The sequence below is a fragment of the Cucumis sativus genome, chromosome 1 (assembly GCF_000004075.3).
Source record: "Cucumis sativus cultivar 9930 chromosome 1, Cucumber_9930_V3, whole genome shotgun sequence".
NCBI lineage: Eukaryota > Viridiplantae > Streptophyta > Magnoliopsida > Cucurbitales > Cucurbitaceae > Cucumis > Cucumis sativus.
The window spans coordinates 5,253,613-5,272,942 of record NC_026655.2 but is presented as its reverse complement, the minus strand read 5'-3'; the positions used below and the strand labels follow the sequence as shown (position 1 = coordinate 5,272,942).

The 19,330-nt window shown below is 31.1% G+C and overlaps 5 protein-coding genes across 5 annotated transcripts; 2 read left to right on the top strand and 3 right to left on the bottom strand.

The window, feature by feature from the left end:
- The first annotated feature begins 2,192 nt into the window (after window positions 1–2,192).
- LOC101222599 (transcription factor bHLH162-like) lies at window positions 2,193–3,481 on the top strand. Its single transcript, XM_031881648.1, has 3 exons — window positions 2,193–2,570; window positions 2,800–3,192; window positions 3,273–3,481. The coding sequence occupies exons 1-3, from the start codon at window positions 2,346–2,348 to the stop codon at window positions 3,351–3,353; spliced, it is 699 nt and encodes a 232-aa protein (XP_031737508.1). The 5' UTR covers window positions 2,193–2,345; the 3' UTR covers window positions 3,354–3,481.
- Window positions 3,482–6,279: 2,798 nt separating this feature from the next.
- LOC101222361 (bidirectional sugar transporter SWEET5) lies at window positions 6,280–7,895 on the bottom strand. Its single transcript, XM_004152504.3, has 6 exons — window positions 7,679–7,895; window positions 7,562–7,598; window positions 7,249–7,465; window positions 6,983–7,144; window positions 6,768–6,887; window positions 6,280–6,664 (listed from the first exon to the last, which is right to left on the bottom strand). Exons 1-6 carry the CDS (start codon window positions 7,719–7,721, stop codon window positions 6,527–6,529), a joined length of 717 nt encoding a protein of 238 aa, XP_004152552.1. The 5' UTR covers window positions 7,722–7,895; the 3' UTR covers window positions 6,280–6,526.
- Window positions 7,896–9,509: 1,614 nt separating this feature from the next.
- Window positions 9,510–9,908, top strand: LOC101222125. Its single transcript, XM_004152503.1, has 2 exons — window positions 9,510–9,732; window positions 9,820–9,908. The coding sequence occupies exons 1-2, from the start codon at window positions 9,510–9,512 to the stop codon at window positions 9,906–9,908; spliced, it is 312 nt and encodes a 103-aa protein (XP_004152551.1).
- Window positions 9,909–10,732: 824 nt separating this feature from the next.
- LOC101221888 (protein DELETION OF SUV3 SUPPRESSOR 1(I)) lies at window positions 10,733–13,218 on the bottom strand. The gene is made up of 3 exons (XM_004152422.3): window positions 13,062–13,218; window positions 12,556–12,660; window positions 10,733–11,120 (listed from the first exon to the last, which is right to left on the bottom strand). The coding sequence occupies exons 2-3, from the start codon at window positions 12,644–12,646 to the stop codon at window positions 10,990–10,992; spliced, it is 222 nt and encodes a 73-aa protein (XP_004152470.1). The 5' UTR covers window positions 12,647–12,660; window positions 13,062–13,218; the 3' UTR covers window positions 10,733–10,989.
- Window positions 13,219–13,638: 420 nt separating this feature from the next.
- Window positions 13,639–16,013, bottom strand: LOC101221889 (U-box domain-containing protein 19). Its single transcript, XM_004152502.3, has one exon. The coding sequence runs from the start codon at window positions 15,951–15,953 to the stop codon at window positions 13,908–13,910; it is 2,046 nt and encodes a 681-aa protein (XP_004152550.1). The 5' UTR covers window positions 15,954–16,013; the 3' UTR covers window positions 13,639–13,907.
- Between the last annotated feature and the right edge of the window lie 3,317 nt (window positions 16,014–19,330).

Genomic DNA, 19,330 nt, shown 5'->3' with positions numbered 1-19,330 from the left:
GGACTTTTGCCTCTTTTATCATTTTCATAATCTCAACAAAAAAAAAAAAAAAGAAAGCTTCTAATCTCATTTTATCTCCATTACTTTCTACACCAAAATTGGGTCCCACAACCCGGTTCTTTGTCTAGAGGATAGCAGTTGAGTACTAGTGGTGGTCTCGGGTAGAATTGGTAAGAAGACATCAAACCTTTTGAAAGCTTCAAAGGTAATACTTCTTAAAACCCTAATTTGATTAGTTTATGGTTAGATGTTAATTGTGGCAATTAGGGTAGAAATTCGATTCTTTTTCCGCTGTGCATGAATTAGTTCTATCACTATCATTGTCTATCACTAGTTTTTCTTTTATATATATATCCTTGAGTATTCAAACAAGCTTATTTGCACCACCTTGACTAATCTCGCATAAAATTGATTCTTAGGCGTAGGCGGACACTCTGAAATAAACCCATAACCTATCTATCAGTTATTGATCAGGATATGTTCATAAATAATGATAACAACATTTTACTATATTTGTAAACAATAACCTCATACATGCCACCTTCATCCATTTTCTTCCATTCTCTTACATAAAAGTTACATCGTCATCATTTAATAACGTATCGTCATCATTTAATAACGTATTGAGTACACAAGTTTAGTAATGGAAAAAAAGATAACATTTTTTTCAACCCTACTTTTGAGTTCTAAATCATTTATATTTTGAAGAGGAGAGAAAAAGTAGAAAAATACTAACAATAACACTATGGTATTGAGAAAAAGAGGGTAATTATATCACATCCTTTCATACACATTATAAGTGGATAAAAGATGTTGTAGAAAAAGAAGAAAAAGCAGAATAATAATAATCCAACATAACCGAGTGATTATTCAAAGAGAATTTTTTAGAATCCAAAAAGAAAAGAGAAAAGGAGACCAAGAGAATATGTGAAATGGAAAAATAATAAGAGGAAAAGGATCTAGAAGCTAATTGGAAATAATACTTTTACCAAAATTAATATTGTTTTTATTATAATTTAAGTTTTTCTAAAAAATAAAATAAAATTGCTTTTACCAAAAAAATAAAAAAAAATTAATTTAATTGATTTAGAAATAGTAAAAAGAAAAAACAAAGAATCCCTAAATCTTTGGAAATTATTATTAATTTTTAAATTAGTTTTGATTAGAGAGTTTATTATTAATTATTGTTTTGTTATAGAGGTGGATGACGTTTGCCCTTACGTCTCTTATATATTGCTACATTAAATCTTCAAGATTACACCAATCTTTATCATCAAAACCCTAACTTCCACTATGTTTGATTTAAATGATTGAAACTCTAGAACTGATTATTTGATTTGTTTAGTTGAGAATAAATGTTGAAACAAAACTTTGGAATGTATCAATTTTAAATATGTCAAAAGTCTCCTTTCCTTTTCAATACTATATATATGGTATTGGCCAATGAATGATGAGAAAGTGATTTTGAAAATATTAAATATTATTTAAGCAATTAAATAATTAATTAATATAGCAATATATTAAACAATTAAATCTAACAACCACTTCTTTACTTGTTCTCTTAAACTCCTCCTAAAGAATAGAATGCTTGTTAAGCTTTTGATGGATGTGTAACCCTAAACTCACAATTTGATTGAACATCAGTTTCGATTAAGCATTTGGTTGCTCAAAGTCGATCTTCTAACCAACACCAAATTCATGGACGACCAATTTAGTAATGGTTCAAATTGACTTACAATCCGACTAGCAATTAAGCCTTTGAATTTTTTTTAAAATGTTGTGAGTTTAGATTTTTCCCAAACCAACACCCTTCGAACATTTTTAGTATAACTAATTTTACTGATCACTATCACCATGTTTTATTTATTACACGCTTTGGGACATTCATGTAATAATCTCAAAGAGATGAGTAGGGCCATGACCGAAAGTACAAGAAGAATATTTAAAACCTAAAAGAAAAAGAAGTAAAAGGTTAATTATTTGATAATAAGAACAAAGGAAAAGATAAGGAAAGAGGAAAATACTGGTCGGTGAGACTGAGAAGAGAATAAAACGCGGGCAGGATAAAACGACGTCGGTAAAGTCACCCAACAGGGCTGCATGCATATCTGATCTGTCCTACAAGTGATCGGCACCCCAGCACCTCTTCTTCTTCTTCCCTTCCCCATTCTTGAAAACGACTCTCCCATCTTCCTCTATACTTCTCATCATCTTCATCAACTCCACATGGACATATATATATATATATATAAATACAGCATTCTTTACACTCAATTTTTTCTGTAATATCTATATTCTGTGTGCTTTCAATTCCTAGGTATAATTAATTAATCAGTTAGTTAATTATGCCTAAGCTTGCCCATGGTGAAACTTCTTCTTCTTCGAAACTTGATCGTAAGACTATCGAGAAAAATAGAAGAATTCATATGAAATCTCTCTGCTCTAACCTTTTTAATCTTCTTCCTCCCTCCCATTTCAAAATCCCTAAGGTTGATCTTTCCCTTTCTCTTAACTTTCTAATCATACCTGTTATATATCTCAAAACCAATATATGGGTTATGAGATACATAATATGAGCTATTTGGATCCTCAACGCTCTTTTCTTTTCAATTTTGTTGCTTTTACGATGAATAGTCTAAAGTCTTTTTTTTTTTAAAATTCTTATAAGTAATAATAAGAAAAAGAAATGAAAAGATGAATGTTATAAAAGTTGATTGATATAAAAAAATTCAGCCAAATTAAAGAAGTACTAAAACATATAGATATATATGTACATAGATATCATTTTTTTTTTCTATTAATGTGTTGGATGTACACGCGTGTATTTTTTATTTGTTTGTTTTGCAGGAATTGATATCACAACAAAATCAAATTTGTTATGTGATTACGTACATAAATGAATTGAAAGAAAGAGTGAAGAATTTGGAGAAAAGGAAACAAGCTTTACAATTACAAACTCATTCTTCACATGTTCACAATCAAGCCAATAACATTGTCAATGATGTTACATGGCCTCTAATTGAGATAAACGACTTAGGTAATGACATTATTCATATAGTGCTTATTAGTAGCCTCAATAGAAGCTTCACACTTCACCAAATTATTAGTGTCATTGAAGAGGAAGGTGGCCAAGTTGTCAACGCTAGCTTATCCACTATCGGCAACAAAGTCTTTCACTCCCTCCACATCGAAGTAAGTAACCGTCTATAAAAACATTCCAAAAAATCATTTCAAAGACACATGTTTCAATTACGTTTTCTTAATTTTTGTAGGCTAAGATCTCGAGGATTGGAATAGAGACTTCAAGAGTAAAACGACGATTGATGAATTTGGTATACCAAAAGCAAAACTAAATGAAGATCCAAAAAGAAAAGAACAAGAGAGAGTTGAAAATTGTAAGATTTTGTATTTCCATGGTCCATTCATATAGTAATGGTATAACATTTTAAGAACAAATAAATAATATATTTATTGTTGCTAATATATTTTATAAAAAGGGGGAATAGTATTGACCCCAAATGAGTCGACCACAAGTGTACTTCTGTCTTGTAGCATGTAAAAGCAAATATACTAATGTTTCTATTTTGTGCCACAAATTATTAGGGCAAGAAGTCCTTAATTAACTTCGTTAAATTTTGTGAGAGAAGAATAATTGAGACAGAAACTAAGCTTTCATTGAATAAAATAAGTATTTAATCAAATATACAAATATAGCCACCTATTTATACTAAACACTCCTCTCAAAAGTGGAGAGGAAACAACAACAGTGATAGAGACTTGAACACCAAAATCTTTCTAGAAATTAACCTATTCGATGCTAATCACCGATCCAAATCAAAAGCTTAAGCTAATATATGAAGACAAATTTAATATTAGTTTAAGAGTTTTAGCGTTTTAGTGATATACAATTCTAAAGACGATGGATCTATAGCTTGATATTTTCTTCTTATATTTCACTCATGCATGAACATAGGGTTGAGCATGATAGACCAAAAAATCGAGATGATCAACCAAAAATCAACCAATCCAAAAGCAGTCAACCAAAGATTAAAGGTGTCAATTTGAGAAAAATCCAAACAACATTGTAAAAAATTCCAAAGGCTTTAATCAACCCCAAAAGGACCAACGATCGATTTGCACTCCATCACGCATGACCATATTGAAAAATTGATTCCAATCAATCAATATACACTTCTCTAGAATAGATTAATTTGTTATTTTCATGTGTGAAAGAGGCAGTCCACGTACAATGTATATATGTAACACAACTAGGCTCTTACCCAAATATGTTAAATGAACATTGAATATATAACGTGTCCAACATTTCAATAATGAAATTTCAACGTCCAACCCTATTTTAGAAAATGCCTAATCCTTTAATAAAATTGGCAGCAGTACTTATGCAAATGGACCATTTCATAAATGCTAAGATTTCTAGGACCATTTAGTTTTCTTTTTTTGAAAATGTGACATAAAAAAGAATCAATATTCTATATGTTTTGAAAAGTATGGACACCTTATTTTTCAAGTTGATATGATGATTATTCATCTGAATTTTAGGTTGAAGTTTGACGTAAACATCAATTTATAAAATCACACGGTTTCATTTTAACCTTTTTTTTTTACCATTAATTTTCCTTTGTATCATTTAATCAAATATTTAAAACATTTATTAAAAATATAATGCAAATTTTAAAAAATAAATGTAAATAAAGGAAATAGATTTTTTTTTTTGATTTTTTTTTTAAAGTCTTAGTTCATAAATCAAAACAATATAGATTTTTAACGAGTTAAAATGTATACCATTTATATTAAATTAAAGAAAATGTGAATTGGTTGAAAAAATGAATGTAATAATAATGAGACATGAACAAATTGACGAAAGAAATGGGCTTTGATGTCAAATAATTAGACATATAAAAAAGCATATTTTGTTTCCATTATAATCAATGGTACTTCCACATTTAATGCATGCAAATGAAAAAGCCTTCAAAAACTATGGGGTTGATGTACATTTCTATCTCATCCTTAGCATCCAATTTTGACACATTGACTTTGGTTTATATCCCATTTGTTAAATCCAAATCAAAACTTATTGCTTTGGTAATAATTATAAGCATCGTAAAAGTATTTGAAATAATAATATTATAATTAATTTTAGGTTATAATAGTTTAATTTTATAAATTTAACATGTGAATTGAAAAGTAAAGAATACTGAGAAAGGGAAATTGAAATTGGATTGAATATCCAATAAAGAATAATTTCAATGAGAGGGAAAAATTTTAAAGTAAATCACAGCAAAAGAAAAAAGAAAGAAAAGGATGGATTCAATGAATTGTATATTACACGAAGCTTCTAAAAGAAAGTAAGAAACACCATCATCCACCTCCCATAATTACTACACGTCGTTCATTTCCAGCTCCATTGGCTTCTTCTTCGAGTTCGACATATCGTCATGATCCTCTCCCAGATTAGTGGTTTTGTAATTAAGTTGCGTACAAAATCAACTGAAAGAGCTCCCAAACTGTTCGTAATCTGCCGAAAACAAAAGGAAACCAATTATACTCCTAAACTGATGGGGTTTTTTTATGTGGCATTTGATGAATTTTTATTCATCTCGTTTGATGATTTTCTTATTTTTTATGAAAATTAAGTTTATAAGTAAGATCCACTTGTGGTAATGTCAGAAACCAAAAGTGTGATAAGCTGAACGATGACAACGAAGAGAAAAATTTTAGAAGAGAAATTAGAAACTTTTATGGTCTTTAGCTTAGCTTTACTCTCTTGACCCATGGAATAGATCAAGAAGATTTTAGGTATGTCCAATCAAGATGGTTAGTGTTACAACCATTTGAATCATGCGTGGTGCCTTTCAAATTATTTGTTATTCTTTAATGAAATTGATTGTTCGTATGTAGACGTTTCTTGTAAGTCCAAAAGATATACTGAATGTTCATGAGGATATCACGTATTTGTTCGAAACGAGATAGTAATACTATTGCATGCATCTTTTCATGTATTAGTGCTAAAGTGGATTAGGGAGAAAATAAGTAAACAAAAAAAAAAAAGTAGTTAAAGAGATACAAATTATAAAGCTAGAGGAGGAGATAAAGAAAAATAGAGAATAAGTTATCTAACAAAATCTATACTATAACGAGATATAAGAATAATCCGAGTAGACAATAACATTAACGACCAAAGTTAGCCACAATTAATTGAAATCGAATCCCAATCATAGGATGGAAGAGAGTAGGGAAATTAAATGGAAGAGTTTGATGAAATGAAGTAAGACTATATTTCAAAAAGAATATTGAGAGAGAACAAATTTGGTGTGGGGGAAAAAGAATTAGAAGTACACAGCAAAACAAAAAGCTATTTATGTGGATGCAATGAATGAAAAAAAAATTACACCAAGTAATTTATTTAGCTGAGCCTTCAATAATGAAGCTCCAAAAGGAGGGGTAAGAAATTGCTAGACACGACATGTCGACCTCATCTAAGTATTCAATTCAACCTCTCCCAAGACTACACATTATCTGTCATTTGCACCTCTGGCCTCTTCGAGCGCGATGAGTCGTCACTGTCCCAATTTGTAGTTTTATAATAAGTTGCATATAGAATCAATTGTATCAACCCAGAAAGTGCTCCCAAACTGTTTGGAATCTGTACAAAAATGACAGTACATGTATGTATATATATCAATAAATCATAGACTAAAAATCAAATGGTTATTAGATGGAAATTGGTTACGAAACGAATGGCTTACCAAGACGTTAGGATCGAACTTGAGAATAGCGTAAATGGCCCATACAATACCGTTGCAAAAGTTGGCAAGGGAGAGAGTAAATGGCATATATTTCACACTCCTTGTTTTGATGACTAGTCGCTGAGAAAAAAAACACACACATACATATAACAAAATTCAATATTCGTCGTATCAGAAAAAAGCTTTTTGTTGTAGATTGAGTTAGTTTTGAATACCATGACAGTCAATGGAGAAGTATACATTCCAATGTTGAAGATAATACATAAAATGCCAACAAAGTAAGTTCTAGTTGTGGTGGTATGGAAAACCAGAAGCGTAATAACGACGACGACAGCAAAGAAAATAGTTTCGATCAACAAAATGACCATCATCTTCTTCTGAAAAAATTTCCACAAAAAAACATCATCAAAAGAAACCCTAATTAATTACAAAACCGTAGGAAAAATTTAGACGTTAAAAACTTTATTCTCTCAAAACTTACTTTCTTGGCCCATGGAGAGTAGATAAAGAAGATGGAAACGTACACGGCTTCGATGAAAAAACCGATACCGTTGATAGTAACGACGAGAATGCTATCGGGATGAACAAAAGGCATTCCATAGAACACCCACATAGCACAATTAAGAATTGTAGCCAAGTAAGGATCTGGCTTGAAATCTTCCACTGCCTTGTGCTTTATTATTTTGACAAATGTTGGGCTATACAAAATTGTTTGTTCATCACAAAAATTCAACACAACAAAAAGTAATAAACTAACAATATATAATAAAGAGAGATGATTAGAATAAGCTTACATTGGTGACATAAATAAACCAAAAGATATGACATTTCCTGTAAAAAAAAAAAAAAGAGAATAACAATCAATTTTGTCTATCTAAAATTACAAAGATTAGATATCTTTTTTTCTTTACCTATAATGCCAATCACTGTTCTTGCTGTCTCTGTATTCACCATTGTGACAAAAATCAAAACAACACTATTTTCCTTTTGTAATGAACCCTTTTAAGAGTAGTGAAGAAGAAGGGTTTGAAAAACTTGAAAAAGAAAGGTTTCTTTTTTTTGTCTATTTTCTGGGTGGGTTTTTCTCCTTTTTTTTTTGTGGGTTTTTTTTAATAAATATTTTTGAGATATTAATAAATAAAAAAAAGGTTGAAAAAAGAAAAATTTTGTGGGTTTGTATATATAATGGAGGTGTGGGTAAAAGAGATGAGTGAAGAAATTTGTGGCTAAATTTGGTTGGTTTATATGTCAATGGTTTGGAACTCTTTTTTAAGGCTAAACGTAAATAGCTGAAAGAGTACTGATAATCATTCTTATTGACTAAAGACAAAGTCAAAAACATTTTTCTTGTCTAATTTTAGGAATTTAATTTTAATTAACATGTGGATATGTAAAAACATAAACAATGTTTAAGGACTAATTAGGATTTAGTCTTCCATTCATACTGATTTAAGATGCTAATTAAGATTGTTTTTGTGTGGATATGTTAACTAATTAGAGGTTTGTAGTTATTGATGTATCTAAGTTGAACAAGTATGAAATAGAGTCTTGACTTGGAAGTTAAAAAGGTTTGATTCTTTAAAAGGATTATATTAAGTCTTTTTAGTTTCTAAAATAATAATTGTTATTCACTCAAAATTCTAAAACAATTAAAAGGAAATGAATATCCTCTAATTGGTAACCATGTACAACTACAAAAAGTTGAAATTAAAATTCAATAATTTAGGGCACTAAATGACCTAAGAGACGATAAAAATATTTGTTGTACAATATTAATATATAGATATATATGATTGGATTCTCTCAATCATAAGACTTTGTTGTACAGATGAACATGATTAGATTCTCCTAATAATTTAGAACGTATATTTAATAGAAAAAAGAGGTTTTTGATTTCCAATCAATTCATGTCATGTGGGGTTATTGAATATGGTACTAAATCAATGGCCTATGAAGCACTTCAATTTGGCATCCAATTCTTTTTCTTTCTTTCTTTTTTCTCTCCTCCTTAAGTTCATATTTTGTATTTGAAAAGGACAATTCCAATCATTGCTGAACCTCTTGTCTTTCAATGTCTTTATACAATTTACCACTACATTTGATTAAATTTCAAAGAAAAATAAAAACCTCTTGATATGATACTGTTTAGATTAAGGGCTTATTAATCATAAAATCAAGTTTAAAAATTTATTAGACATAAACACAATGGAATATTCTCAACTTTTTAATTTGAAGAACATATATGTATGTGATCCAAAAAACAAAAACTATCTTTTTTTTTTTTTAGTCTTCAAAACTTAGGTTGTGGTAGAAACAAATAGATAATAAAAGCAAAAAAGTCAAAGATTCAATGTTTGTTTGTAAACTTAAATTTTTCAAAAACTAAATAATTATTAAACGAGATTGAGCATGAAGTGATTGCAATATATATGTAATTTCCTTTCTAATGATCCAAACAAAAGACCGTTCCAAAAGGGTGTTTGATAAAATTTGGAAAATTTGTGAAAATGGACCCCAAATGAGACAAAAGCCAGAAGGACACTCATCATCAAATTCTTCTTCTTCTTTTTCTTCTTCTTCTTCTTCTTCCTCTTCATCTCTCTGTCTCTCTGTCTCTGTGTGTCTTTAAAACTCAACCCCAACAAAATTCTTCCTTTTGAAGATCCAAAATGAGTGAATCTAGAGAATAGAACGAAAACCAAAACAAAAGGGGTTTGTCATATTGTGGAGATTATTATGGTTATGGAGATTGTTGTATCAGCTGTTCTGTTAGTGGTTGGAATTGCTGTTTTAGTTGTAATTCATGTTTGTATTGTTGGGAGAGCTTTAAGAGAAGAAGGAATTTGGAGAAGTGATAATAATAATAATAACAATAGTTATGGAATGAAGAGGTTTTCAAATGAAGATTTGGAGAAGATTCCTTGTTATGAGTACAGCAACAAACTGGAGGATTTTGAAATGGAATGTGTGATTTGTTTGGAGAATTTCAAAATGGGGGAAAGATGCAGATTGCTGCCTAATTGTAATCATAGTTTTCATGTTCATTGTATAGATTCTTGGCTTTTGAACAAACCCATTTGCCCAATTTGTAGAACTTTTGCTGCTGTTCTTCCCAAAATTTCATTGATTCAATTGAATTGATTTGGTTCATGGTTCTGATTTTGCTGCCAATTGTGGTGGCCGGGCCGGAGGAAGTCGACGTTCAAAAGAAGCCCCAACGTCTGCAGTGACAAAGTTGCAGAGTATGGCTAAGAGAAGAAGAAGATGAAGAACTCTTTTTTGTGGAATATTGTTCTTGTTTGTAACTTCTTTCTATTGTTTTGTATTATTCAGTTTCGTAATGAATAAGAAAGTGGACTATTTTTCTTCAGTTTTTTGTGATTTGAGGATTTATGGAACTGGATTTATCGTCGTATTTGTAGCATTTTGCTTTTGTCAAAAATCTTTTTTTTCTTCTTTCGATCTTGTTCTTTAATTCTTAGAACTCAAGGATGTAGTTGTACAAACTATATAGAATCTCATGCAAATGAGACGCTAATTGTATTTTCAAATTCTCTTATTCTCCTTTCCTATATTCTAATTCTCTTAATCTTCTTTCCTATCTTTTGTTTTGCTTTATACGATTCGTCGCTCTAAAACTCCATTTTGGAAAACACAAGGAGCGATGGCTTAAAAAAATTGTTATCAAGAGCACATGTTTAGTCGAGTGTCATAATTTTGTTAAGACTGTTGCTTAGAATGTTCTTTTAAAGGGTTCTCAGTGATGATTTGAATGTTTTGAGAAATGGTGTTAACTATAGCTAAAAGATTGATTGAGATGAGCTATTGAAATAAATGGCCACAAAAGTGCTTGTTGTGAAATTTTGTTTAGAGCCATTGAAGCCCTAGAAAACTTAATTGAAACAATTTCATAAAATAGATGAAGAAGTTGAATATGTGACCTTTGAGGGAAAAAAGAAGATAAGTAAAATAAAATAAAAATAAATAAAAAGAAGAAGATGCTACAACAATAATCAGTGTTTTCTTCAGAGCAAAACGTTTCACAAATTTCCAATCATCTGATCTGAAAAGGTAAAACGATGTTTGAGGCTACTAAGTATGTTCATAATACCACCATTTACAAGGATATAAGACGGCGTAAAATCACAATGGGGTCAAAAGACCTAACTTAAACATACATCTTAGAAGATAAAAACATTCAAGACACTAAAAAAAAGTCTTCTCATTTCTTCTCGGTATTGCTCTCCAATTCTCTTCTAAGCTGCAGAGAGAAGTCGTCGTTGACATCGTCATCATCCCAGTCGTCTTCCCACTGCTGTGTAATTTCTTTGCCTTCTTCTTTCATTTCCCACTCTGCACAGTTGATGTGGTCATTCATAACAATATTAGAAGTGTCTATGATAACGGAGTGTTTCAGATTAGATTATGACCCCTCTGGAACCAAATTTCTCAAAATTTCTATAAAACCAGGAAGAAAAAGAAGTAGGGGGGGGGGGGGGGGGGGGGGGGAAAGAAGAAGAAGCCACGAGAAACAAATACTGACAATAACCGATTTTCTAGGATTACACATATATCAGAGTGTCATGCTGTTCTACCATTTATGAGTTGATCTTTCAGTGGGAAAGATATCAAAAAAATGGATCCATCGGTGTTATTGTGCTAATAGTACATCACTTCAAGACATCAACATATATTCTGAAAGAAGAAGAAAGGTTTAGATTGTGGCAGATTAGACAAGAAAATCCTTATCCTTTGCCACAGGACTCTAATTTCCTTCCTAAAAACACTGTTGCATTGCTCATAGGAGGATTCAAATCAAGTAGCAGAGCATGCTTTTTCACCCTCACCTGTAAAAGTGGGGAACTACTTAACAGAAACTTCTACTTCTTCCCTAAATGTATCAAGATCAATGCATATCGGCCATTTGATTTACAGCAATTCAAAATGGTTGAACTGCAAAAAGATTGTCTCTTTCTCCTACACTTTGTTCCACCAATATCATCCCTCCAATGTCCTTATATTCAACCAAAACTCATACCCCTACTATTTTTACTTTATTTTCTCTTATAATATGTGGGGTGGGGGGCCAAACCTCAAAACTCTAGATTGATAGTACAAGTACATGTCAGCTCAACTGCTCATGTTAGCAAAAAAATAACTCCTAGTATTTTTTAGCACACACTAATATTATAAAGACTTCTCAATTTATGGGTCTCGTTCCAAATATCATAAAATCTTTAATAGATAAGACTTTCCAATGTGCTTACTTGAACAAAATATGACTTTGTCCTTGAGTTCTAAGATAAAGACTTCTCAAATCCTAACAGGGCCCAGGGGAATGCCAACCCCCAAAGATAGTGAGGACATTCCTCGGAAGCCAAAAGGCATGTAACTCTCACATCTTTTTTCTCTAACTAATAGTTTCTTTAATTGATCGGTTTAATAGTAGAGAATGCAAGTCCATCTCATTATAAGGTATGGGTGATTATAATTGTATCAGATGGAAATAATATAAAATGATAATCCTGAGAGAACAATAAAAACTTAGAGTATGCTGATCGAAACTAGAGAATAATATTGCTGTTATAGCAGATCATATTTGTCGCCAAGGCAAGTAACAAGACTATGAAGACCCTTATTTTATTTCCATTATTTTGTATGCAACATCAAGCAAGTAATCCACATCGGCCAACCATAAATGAAAAACAAGTATACACTGTAAACAGTAGTGAATAAGTCCAAATAAGGGGATGGTTTTTTTTCCCAAATGAATAACAGTAAATTGTACCTTCATTAATTTCAAACTCTTCAAACTCATCATCATCTTCAAAGAGGTCAATCTTAACTTCCTCAGTCGCAGTCTTGGATTCAGTCGCCATGAAAAATTTTAAGTCTACAGATGTCGTATTCAATAAAAATCAGCAACAATCACGTTAATAAAAAATGAAAAATAACCAGAAGTCATATTGTACTGCATTCTAAATGACGAATTAGTAATAGAAATTAAAATGTAGTGAAACCCTAGCTTTTCCAATCTAAGATCCCAATCAAGCAAGAAACCAAACCACAGATATTTTTCGCAGAAACTCAAAAACGAGTTCGCATTAAAACCAAAGATAAAAAAAAATCAGGAAGCGATGAATTGTGGGATAAAGAGATTGAATTAGCAAAACATATTGAATAAAATTACTGAAGAACTCCATAATATAATGCAGATCTAAACCCAAAGAAATCGTAAAATTTGAAGAATGTAAATCGATTTAGATTTGAGAGAAGAACAGTGGAGAAGATTACCTGGGTCGAATTAGGTAATAGGGAAGAGTCGGGGAGATGAGTAAGAAGACGAGCCAGCTGAAGAATTTTGCAAATGAAATTTTTAGCCCTAATTATGAGATCAAAGCGCTGAGGCTGCGGTTGGGAGTTCGAATCTTGAAATCTTCACTTAAAATATTTTCCATTTACTTTTCTTTTGTCCTGTGTTTTAATTTTTTTTAATAAAGAGTAAATATTTTGTTTTCTTTTTAATTATTGAAGGAGAATTCTTTCTTATTCGAGAGACTTTTGATCTACGACCAAGACATTTAAGATAGTAGACACAAATGTGATGATAAACTCTCGATCAAAAATCTTAAATATGAACATGAATGATCGTTAAATTGAGTAGAGAAGAAGATAGCATAAAAACAAGAAGAAAGTAAGCCAAAGGAAAAAAATAATAATAATCATTGGAAGTTATTTATAAAAGGTGAATGAAAAAAACTTTAAAACACAAATTCTTGTGAAGGTAAGAAAGCATCACATATGAAAATTCAATTAAATAAAACAAAAGTTATAAAATAAAGTAAATTACCATATATTATACTAATTTGAATTACAGATAACCAATACACATTGACGTTACATTACAAAAGAATATGATGTTATTGTACACATTCACAAACTATAGATTATATCTCTAAGTATAAAGTATGGTTTCTATATACAAGTATTTAATAATGTAAACACTATTTTATATTTTCCTAATCCAAACTAAATCAAACGAGCTCTTATAAAAACCGAGCTCAATTTCAAAATTTTAACAACAAACAATTCAAATCTCCAAATCATTTGTAATTCAATTTTTTTCCTAACCTAATATAACTACCAAACATCAACTGATCGTTCTTGATCAGCCGCCGTGTTCACCGCCACATCGTTTTCCCTAAACTTATGCAAAATCTTCAACAACCACCGCGCCTTCTTCCCTGCCGCAGCATTTCCCTCAGTCACAACCGAATAAAGCGACCCTGCAATGGTTCGATCATCAGCCAGTGCCGCCACCACCTCCTCGCCGCCGTGGCTGCACAGAGAACGCAGAGTCGAAACGCAGTACTCTTTTCCGGCCAATGTACTTTCCGAATTCAAAGTCTTTATAAGCAGAGGCAGAGCTGATGCTTGAAGAATCGCGTTGGTTCCTTCTGTACTCTCAGCCAATGCTGCTATTACTGCCAGGGAATCGGAAATCAATTCGCTGTTGTTGGAGGTGGCGATTATGTCAAGAAGAATTGGAACGGCGCCGGAATTAAGAACGGTTTTGTTGTTTTTGGGACAGAGTAAAAGCCCGAAGATGGCAACTACTGCGTTTTTTTTCCCACATGTTGTTCCTTCCTTGACGAGATCGATTAGGCCTGCTATGGCGTCAGGAATTTCGCCGATTAGTTTCCGGTATTCCTTTACCGATGAGAGGTAGAACAATGTGGCGGCGGCTAATTGACGAGATTCTAAACAAAACCCGGATTTTAAAACAGAGAGAATCGGCGGTAATCCTCCATTTTCCATCACCAAAATCTTACCAGTTGAATGCTTTGAAAGCTTCAAAATTGCAGCAATGGCGTTTTCTTGGGTCGATTTATCGAATGACGAGAGAAGATTCAACAATGGTGGAATTGCACCAGCTTTAATCAAACAAGACCGGTTAAAGATGTTCGATTTCGCCAACAAACGAATCTCATATGCTGCCTTGTTCTTTTCTGTACTCGTTCCAAAAACCAGTCGCCGGAGAAGAAACTCCGAAGTGAATTTGATCGCTTCCGCAGCCGCCAAGCTCCCCGGAATTATAGTTCGAGTTATGTCATGAGATCGTACGTTGAATTTGGCCAAGGAAATTCCATTGTCGGCACAAAATTGATTAATCAACTTTTTGACACTCGAATTTGGCACCAGCTCTAAGCTTGTGAGCCTCTCCCCAGTTTTGGGACAGATGAAATTTCCAGCGGAAAGCCATTTTTGAATCGAAGCTCGATCGTAAGTCTGTCCGGTGGAAACAGTAACCGGATCAATCATAAGTTCAAGAGAAATTGGACATCGAAAATCATCTGGGTTCAAACAACTAAGAATCTCGGGATTGCATTTGAATTCCGCTTGATTTTTGTCCCGAAAATCCAAAGCTTCAAACAGAGTTACTCTGCTGTAACTCATAAAACCCACCAAACTGCTCAAAATTTGAACATCTCGTTCTTTCAAATCCGAATACTGAAAATCAATCTCCTCTTGCAAGAATTTAATCTCTTTATTACAATCACTCCACCTTCGAATCTCAAGGTAATTAAGAACCCTTTTAATGGCGGTCAAATCCGGCTCAATCCCCTTGTCAAATTGCAGCAAAATCGATTGAAGACGCTTCACCGTCAATTCATCATCTTTATCCAGCCCAAACTTCGCAATTCTTGCTTGTTTCGCAACTAATTCCACCAACTCTTTCACTTCATCGCTCGTATCAATCCGACTCAACGGCAACACATCGAGAGCCGTAGCGAGCGCTCGAATCAAAACCCAAAACTGAGTAGCCACGAATTGGGACTTCATTAACATCCAAATCTTCGCATTAGAACGCGAGCAATCTTCAAACAAGAACAAAATTTTCTGAAACGTGAGATGAAGCTCTGAAAAACAAAGCACAACAGAATCCGGAAGATTGGACGACATGTCGCGAAGTTCCTCAAAGAATATCAATAAAATTCCGATTTGTCGAATGGTTTCTCGGGCGTTTCGTTTCTGGGTCACGAAACTTTTCGTTTGGTGATTACATATTTGACGGCAAAGATCGATCAAGGAGGCCAAAAGAGTGGCCGGTGAAATAGCAGAGCATGGATGAACCGCCGGAAAAGTAAGAATCCGACGATCGGATAATTTGGGATTTCGAAACATTGAAGAATTTCAAAACGAATGAATGGGACTAACTTTTTTCAAAGAAGGAAATTTGAAGAAATGGAGAATCAAAGGGATTGAAGATCTTTCAAGTTTCAATTGAAGTGAAAAGGACGGAGGTGGTGGGAAGGATTTGCCGCGAAAAATATGAACACGTGTAAGGTGACACGTGGAAGGTTTTGCTTGGGCATGTGTTGCTTCGTGGATCCTGCTCGGACTTCGGGTACGGGTTCTTAATCCGATACGGATAAACCTTAGGGGTCCACGAACCGACCTAGAAACGTGGACGAATCAGATGATGACATGTTACTTGCGGCAAAGGTATTGTCAGCTCGGTCTAAGCAACGTCAGACCCGACTCGTGGCTGGACGCGTGTTTACCTTAAATTAAATTTAAATATTATCTTATAATTTATCAAATCTATACTTAATTTTAATAATATAATTAATCATTAAGAAAATAATTAAGGTTTTTTCTTTAATATGTTGATATAAATTTATAATTAATGTTATCCTCAAAATATTATAAGGCTTTTTAATTTTCATAAGAGTATTTTTATGCTGAAGGAAACTAATAAGTTTGAATTCTTTGTTCATTATAATAATAACAATAATTAGTTTGAATTTCCTTTGCTTTTGGAACTTTCCAGATTTTGTCTTCCATTTTCTCTTCTAAAATTTATTTCTTTTACATCATAAAAGAAATTTACGAAATATTAAAAATAAATATAAAAATAACATTAACTTTGTATCAATACTAAACTCTAAACCCTAAATTCTATTTAAAATTAATTTTAATAGGTTGCAATATATTTATATATACCATGTGATGCTCAGTATGTATACACCCAATTAGAAACTAAATCATTAGGAGTTGTAAAATCTAAAACCCAATTGAATAATGATAACAAGAAAAGATAAATGAATGAAAATATAACAAGGTAAAATGTGACACGAGAATCTTGGTATATAGAAGCAAATATGGATTTATATATCCTCTCGTGAGGAGTATTGACTTAAACAGTGTCTTAGTTTAATAATATCAATATTGATCATTAGATATATAAAGAAAAGAGTTAGGATTAGGGTTTAGATTTCCATCAACTTAAGGTGTCGGTAGGTAATGGGTTGGGAAATATTAAACCAAAAGTCTAAAGTGCTTATTTATTTATATATATACACATTAAACCACAAATTAATGTCATATTTTAAAAGCTTTCAAGTTAATTATAGTTGCAGTTAAATCATAATAATTAATTACAATTGAATATGTTCATCAGTTTGTCTAAGACACAGCTGGTCTATCTCATTCCATTAATTTATACCAATATATATAGATAGATTTGGACACAAAGACTATATAATATTAAACATCGTTATTTAAATAAACTACAATTTAGACTCTATGATTTTCCAATATTTTCAATTTTGACTTGTATGATATAGTTATGGTTTGAATTTTGTTTAGGTCTTGTTTGAAGTTTTTCAAAAGTTGGTCCCTACGATCTAAATTTAGTTTTAATTTAATTTTATACTCATTGTTAATCTTTGGAGGTAATGTTATTGATTAATTTAAAAACAATCCAAATAATGATTATTAAATTTATTTCATTAATTTTCCATTTTTACTAAAGATTAATTAAAAGATATCCCGTCTTAATTGGTTAATTAAGAATTAGTGTTACATACGAAAGAAAATTATAGTAGAAAAGTTTAAAGGTAAAAATAAAATTTTAAATTTTAATTATAGACCATTGTCTATGTCTATTTGATAGTAATCTATATTTTATACTAAAGATAAACTACGTTATCTATATCTCAAATTTTAAAATTCAGAAAAAAAAAAGATTTACAGATAGCCAACAATTGTGTATTGAGGGTTTCTAACTTTATGGTTTCAAATGTTTTCAAATCATCCTCATGTTCATCTATCTATCTGTCAGTTTATTATATGGAAAGTAAGAATTTTTAAAAACTTGATATATAATTATGATAATTTAGGATAAAAAAGTGATAGATCGTTATCACGGTCTATCTCAAATAGACATAAATAAACTTGTTGCATTGTTTTACGTTTCAGATGTTCTATCTAAAAATTAAATATTTCACTTATATTTAGATAAGAAAAACCATTTTAAAATAGAAAATTACATCATTTTCATAAGAATATTAAAGTGGGGAGAAGAAAAACCAACCATTTATTTAAATTCAAAATAAACTAAAGATATTTTTTAATTCCATTCAAAATGAAAAGAAAAGAAAAAGATTGACAAAGTCAACAAACACATTAGGAAGCATCTAGGAAAAGAAGTGTATTAATTAAATTTATAATGTTCTAAAGAAAATAAATATATTATATATTATATAAAAACAAAAACAAAAAAAAGAATTATAGAGATATATGGTGGAATATAATGAGATTAAAAGAAGATATTTTTGTGTAGAGATTCATTATATATATATATAACATAGTGTGTGGGTCATAGTGATCATATTATATGTGGCTTAATATGCATGGCCATATCCTTTTCAATTAAAATCATAATACATTTAATAACATTAGGATGTAGTCCCTCAATTTGGTAGCATTGATTTGATTATAACACAATCTTCATCTTCCTTTTTCTTCTATATAATAATAATTACAATCAATAATCAAATGTTAGCTATGACACAAACCTAACATATTTTATGTTTTCATCCAATACTTTTTTGACATTTCAAAACGCGTTTATATACTTAGTTTATTCACATTAGAACAATTAACGAACTACATTTTGCTTTTTTTTTTTATTATTTCTTAAAGAGAAAAAATATTATAATTTGTACTATCAAACCTAATATGGGACACTTTGTTTTCCTTATCTCTTATTTTAAAGAAAAAGTGAAAATAGAAATAATTAAAATTTATGGTTTTTTTGGGAAAAAAATGTCTATATGTTGATTTGTATACGAGGAACTTTTTGTTTTTAAGGAATCTAAACTATTGTCGGACCTTATTTGATAACAATTTTTGTTTTCTTTTTAATTTTATAATATGAGGTATTATTTATATATTATAGCAAAATTTTGGATTCTATCAAATGTAGAAACGGATAAACTTCTGTTACTGTTTATCAATGTCTGTCATCGATAAAATCTAAAATTTTGCTATATTTTGTCAAAATTTTCATTTTTGAAAATTTCTCTTATAAATATTTATGTTTGTTTCGTACTTGGCTTTAATTTTAAATTTTAGTTTTCATCTAAGAAATACTTAATTTTCTAGTCTTTTTAGACATGTGAATGTGTCGGTCAACCTCGACTAATTTTATAGGACAACCCATATGACCATACAACTTTTGGATATCAAGAAAACTCGTACAAAATTAATTATTA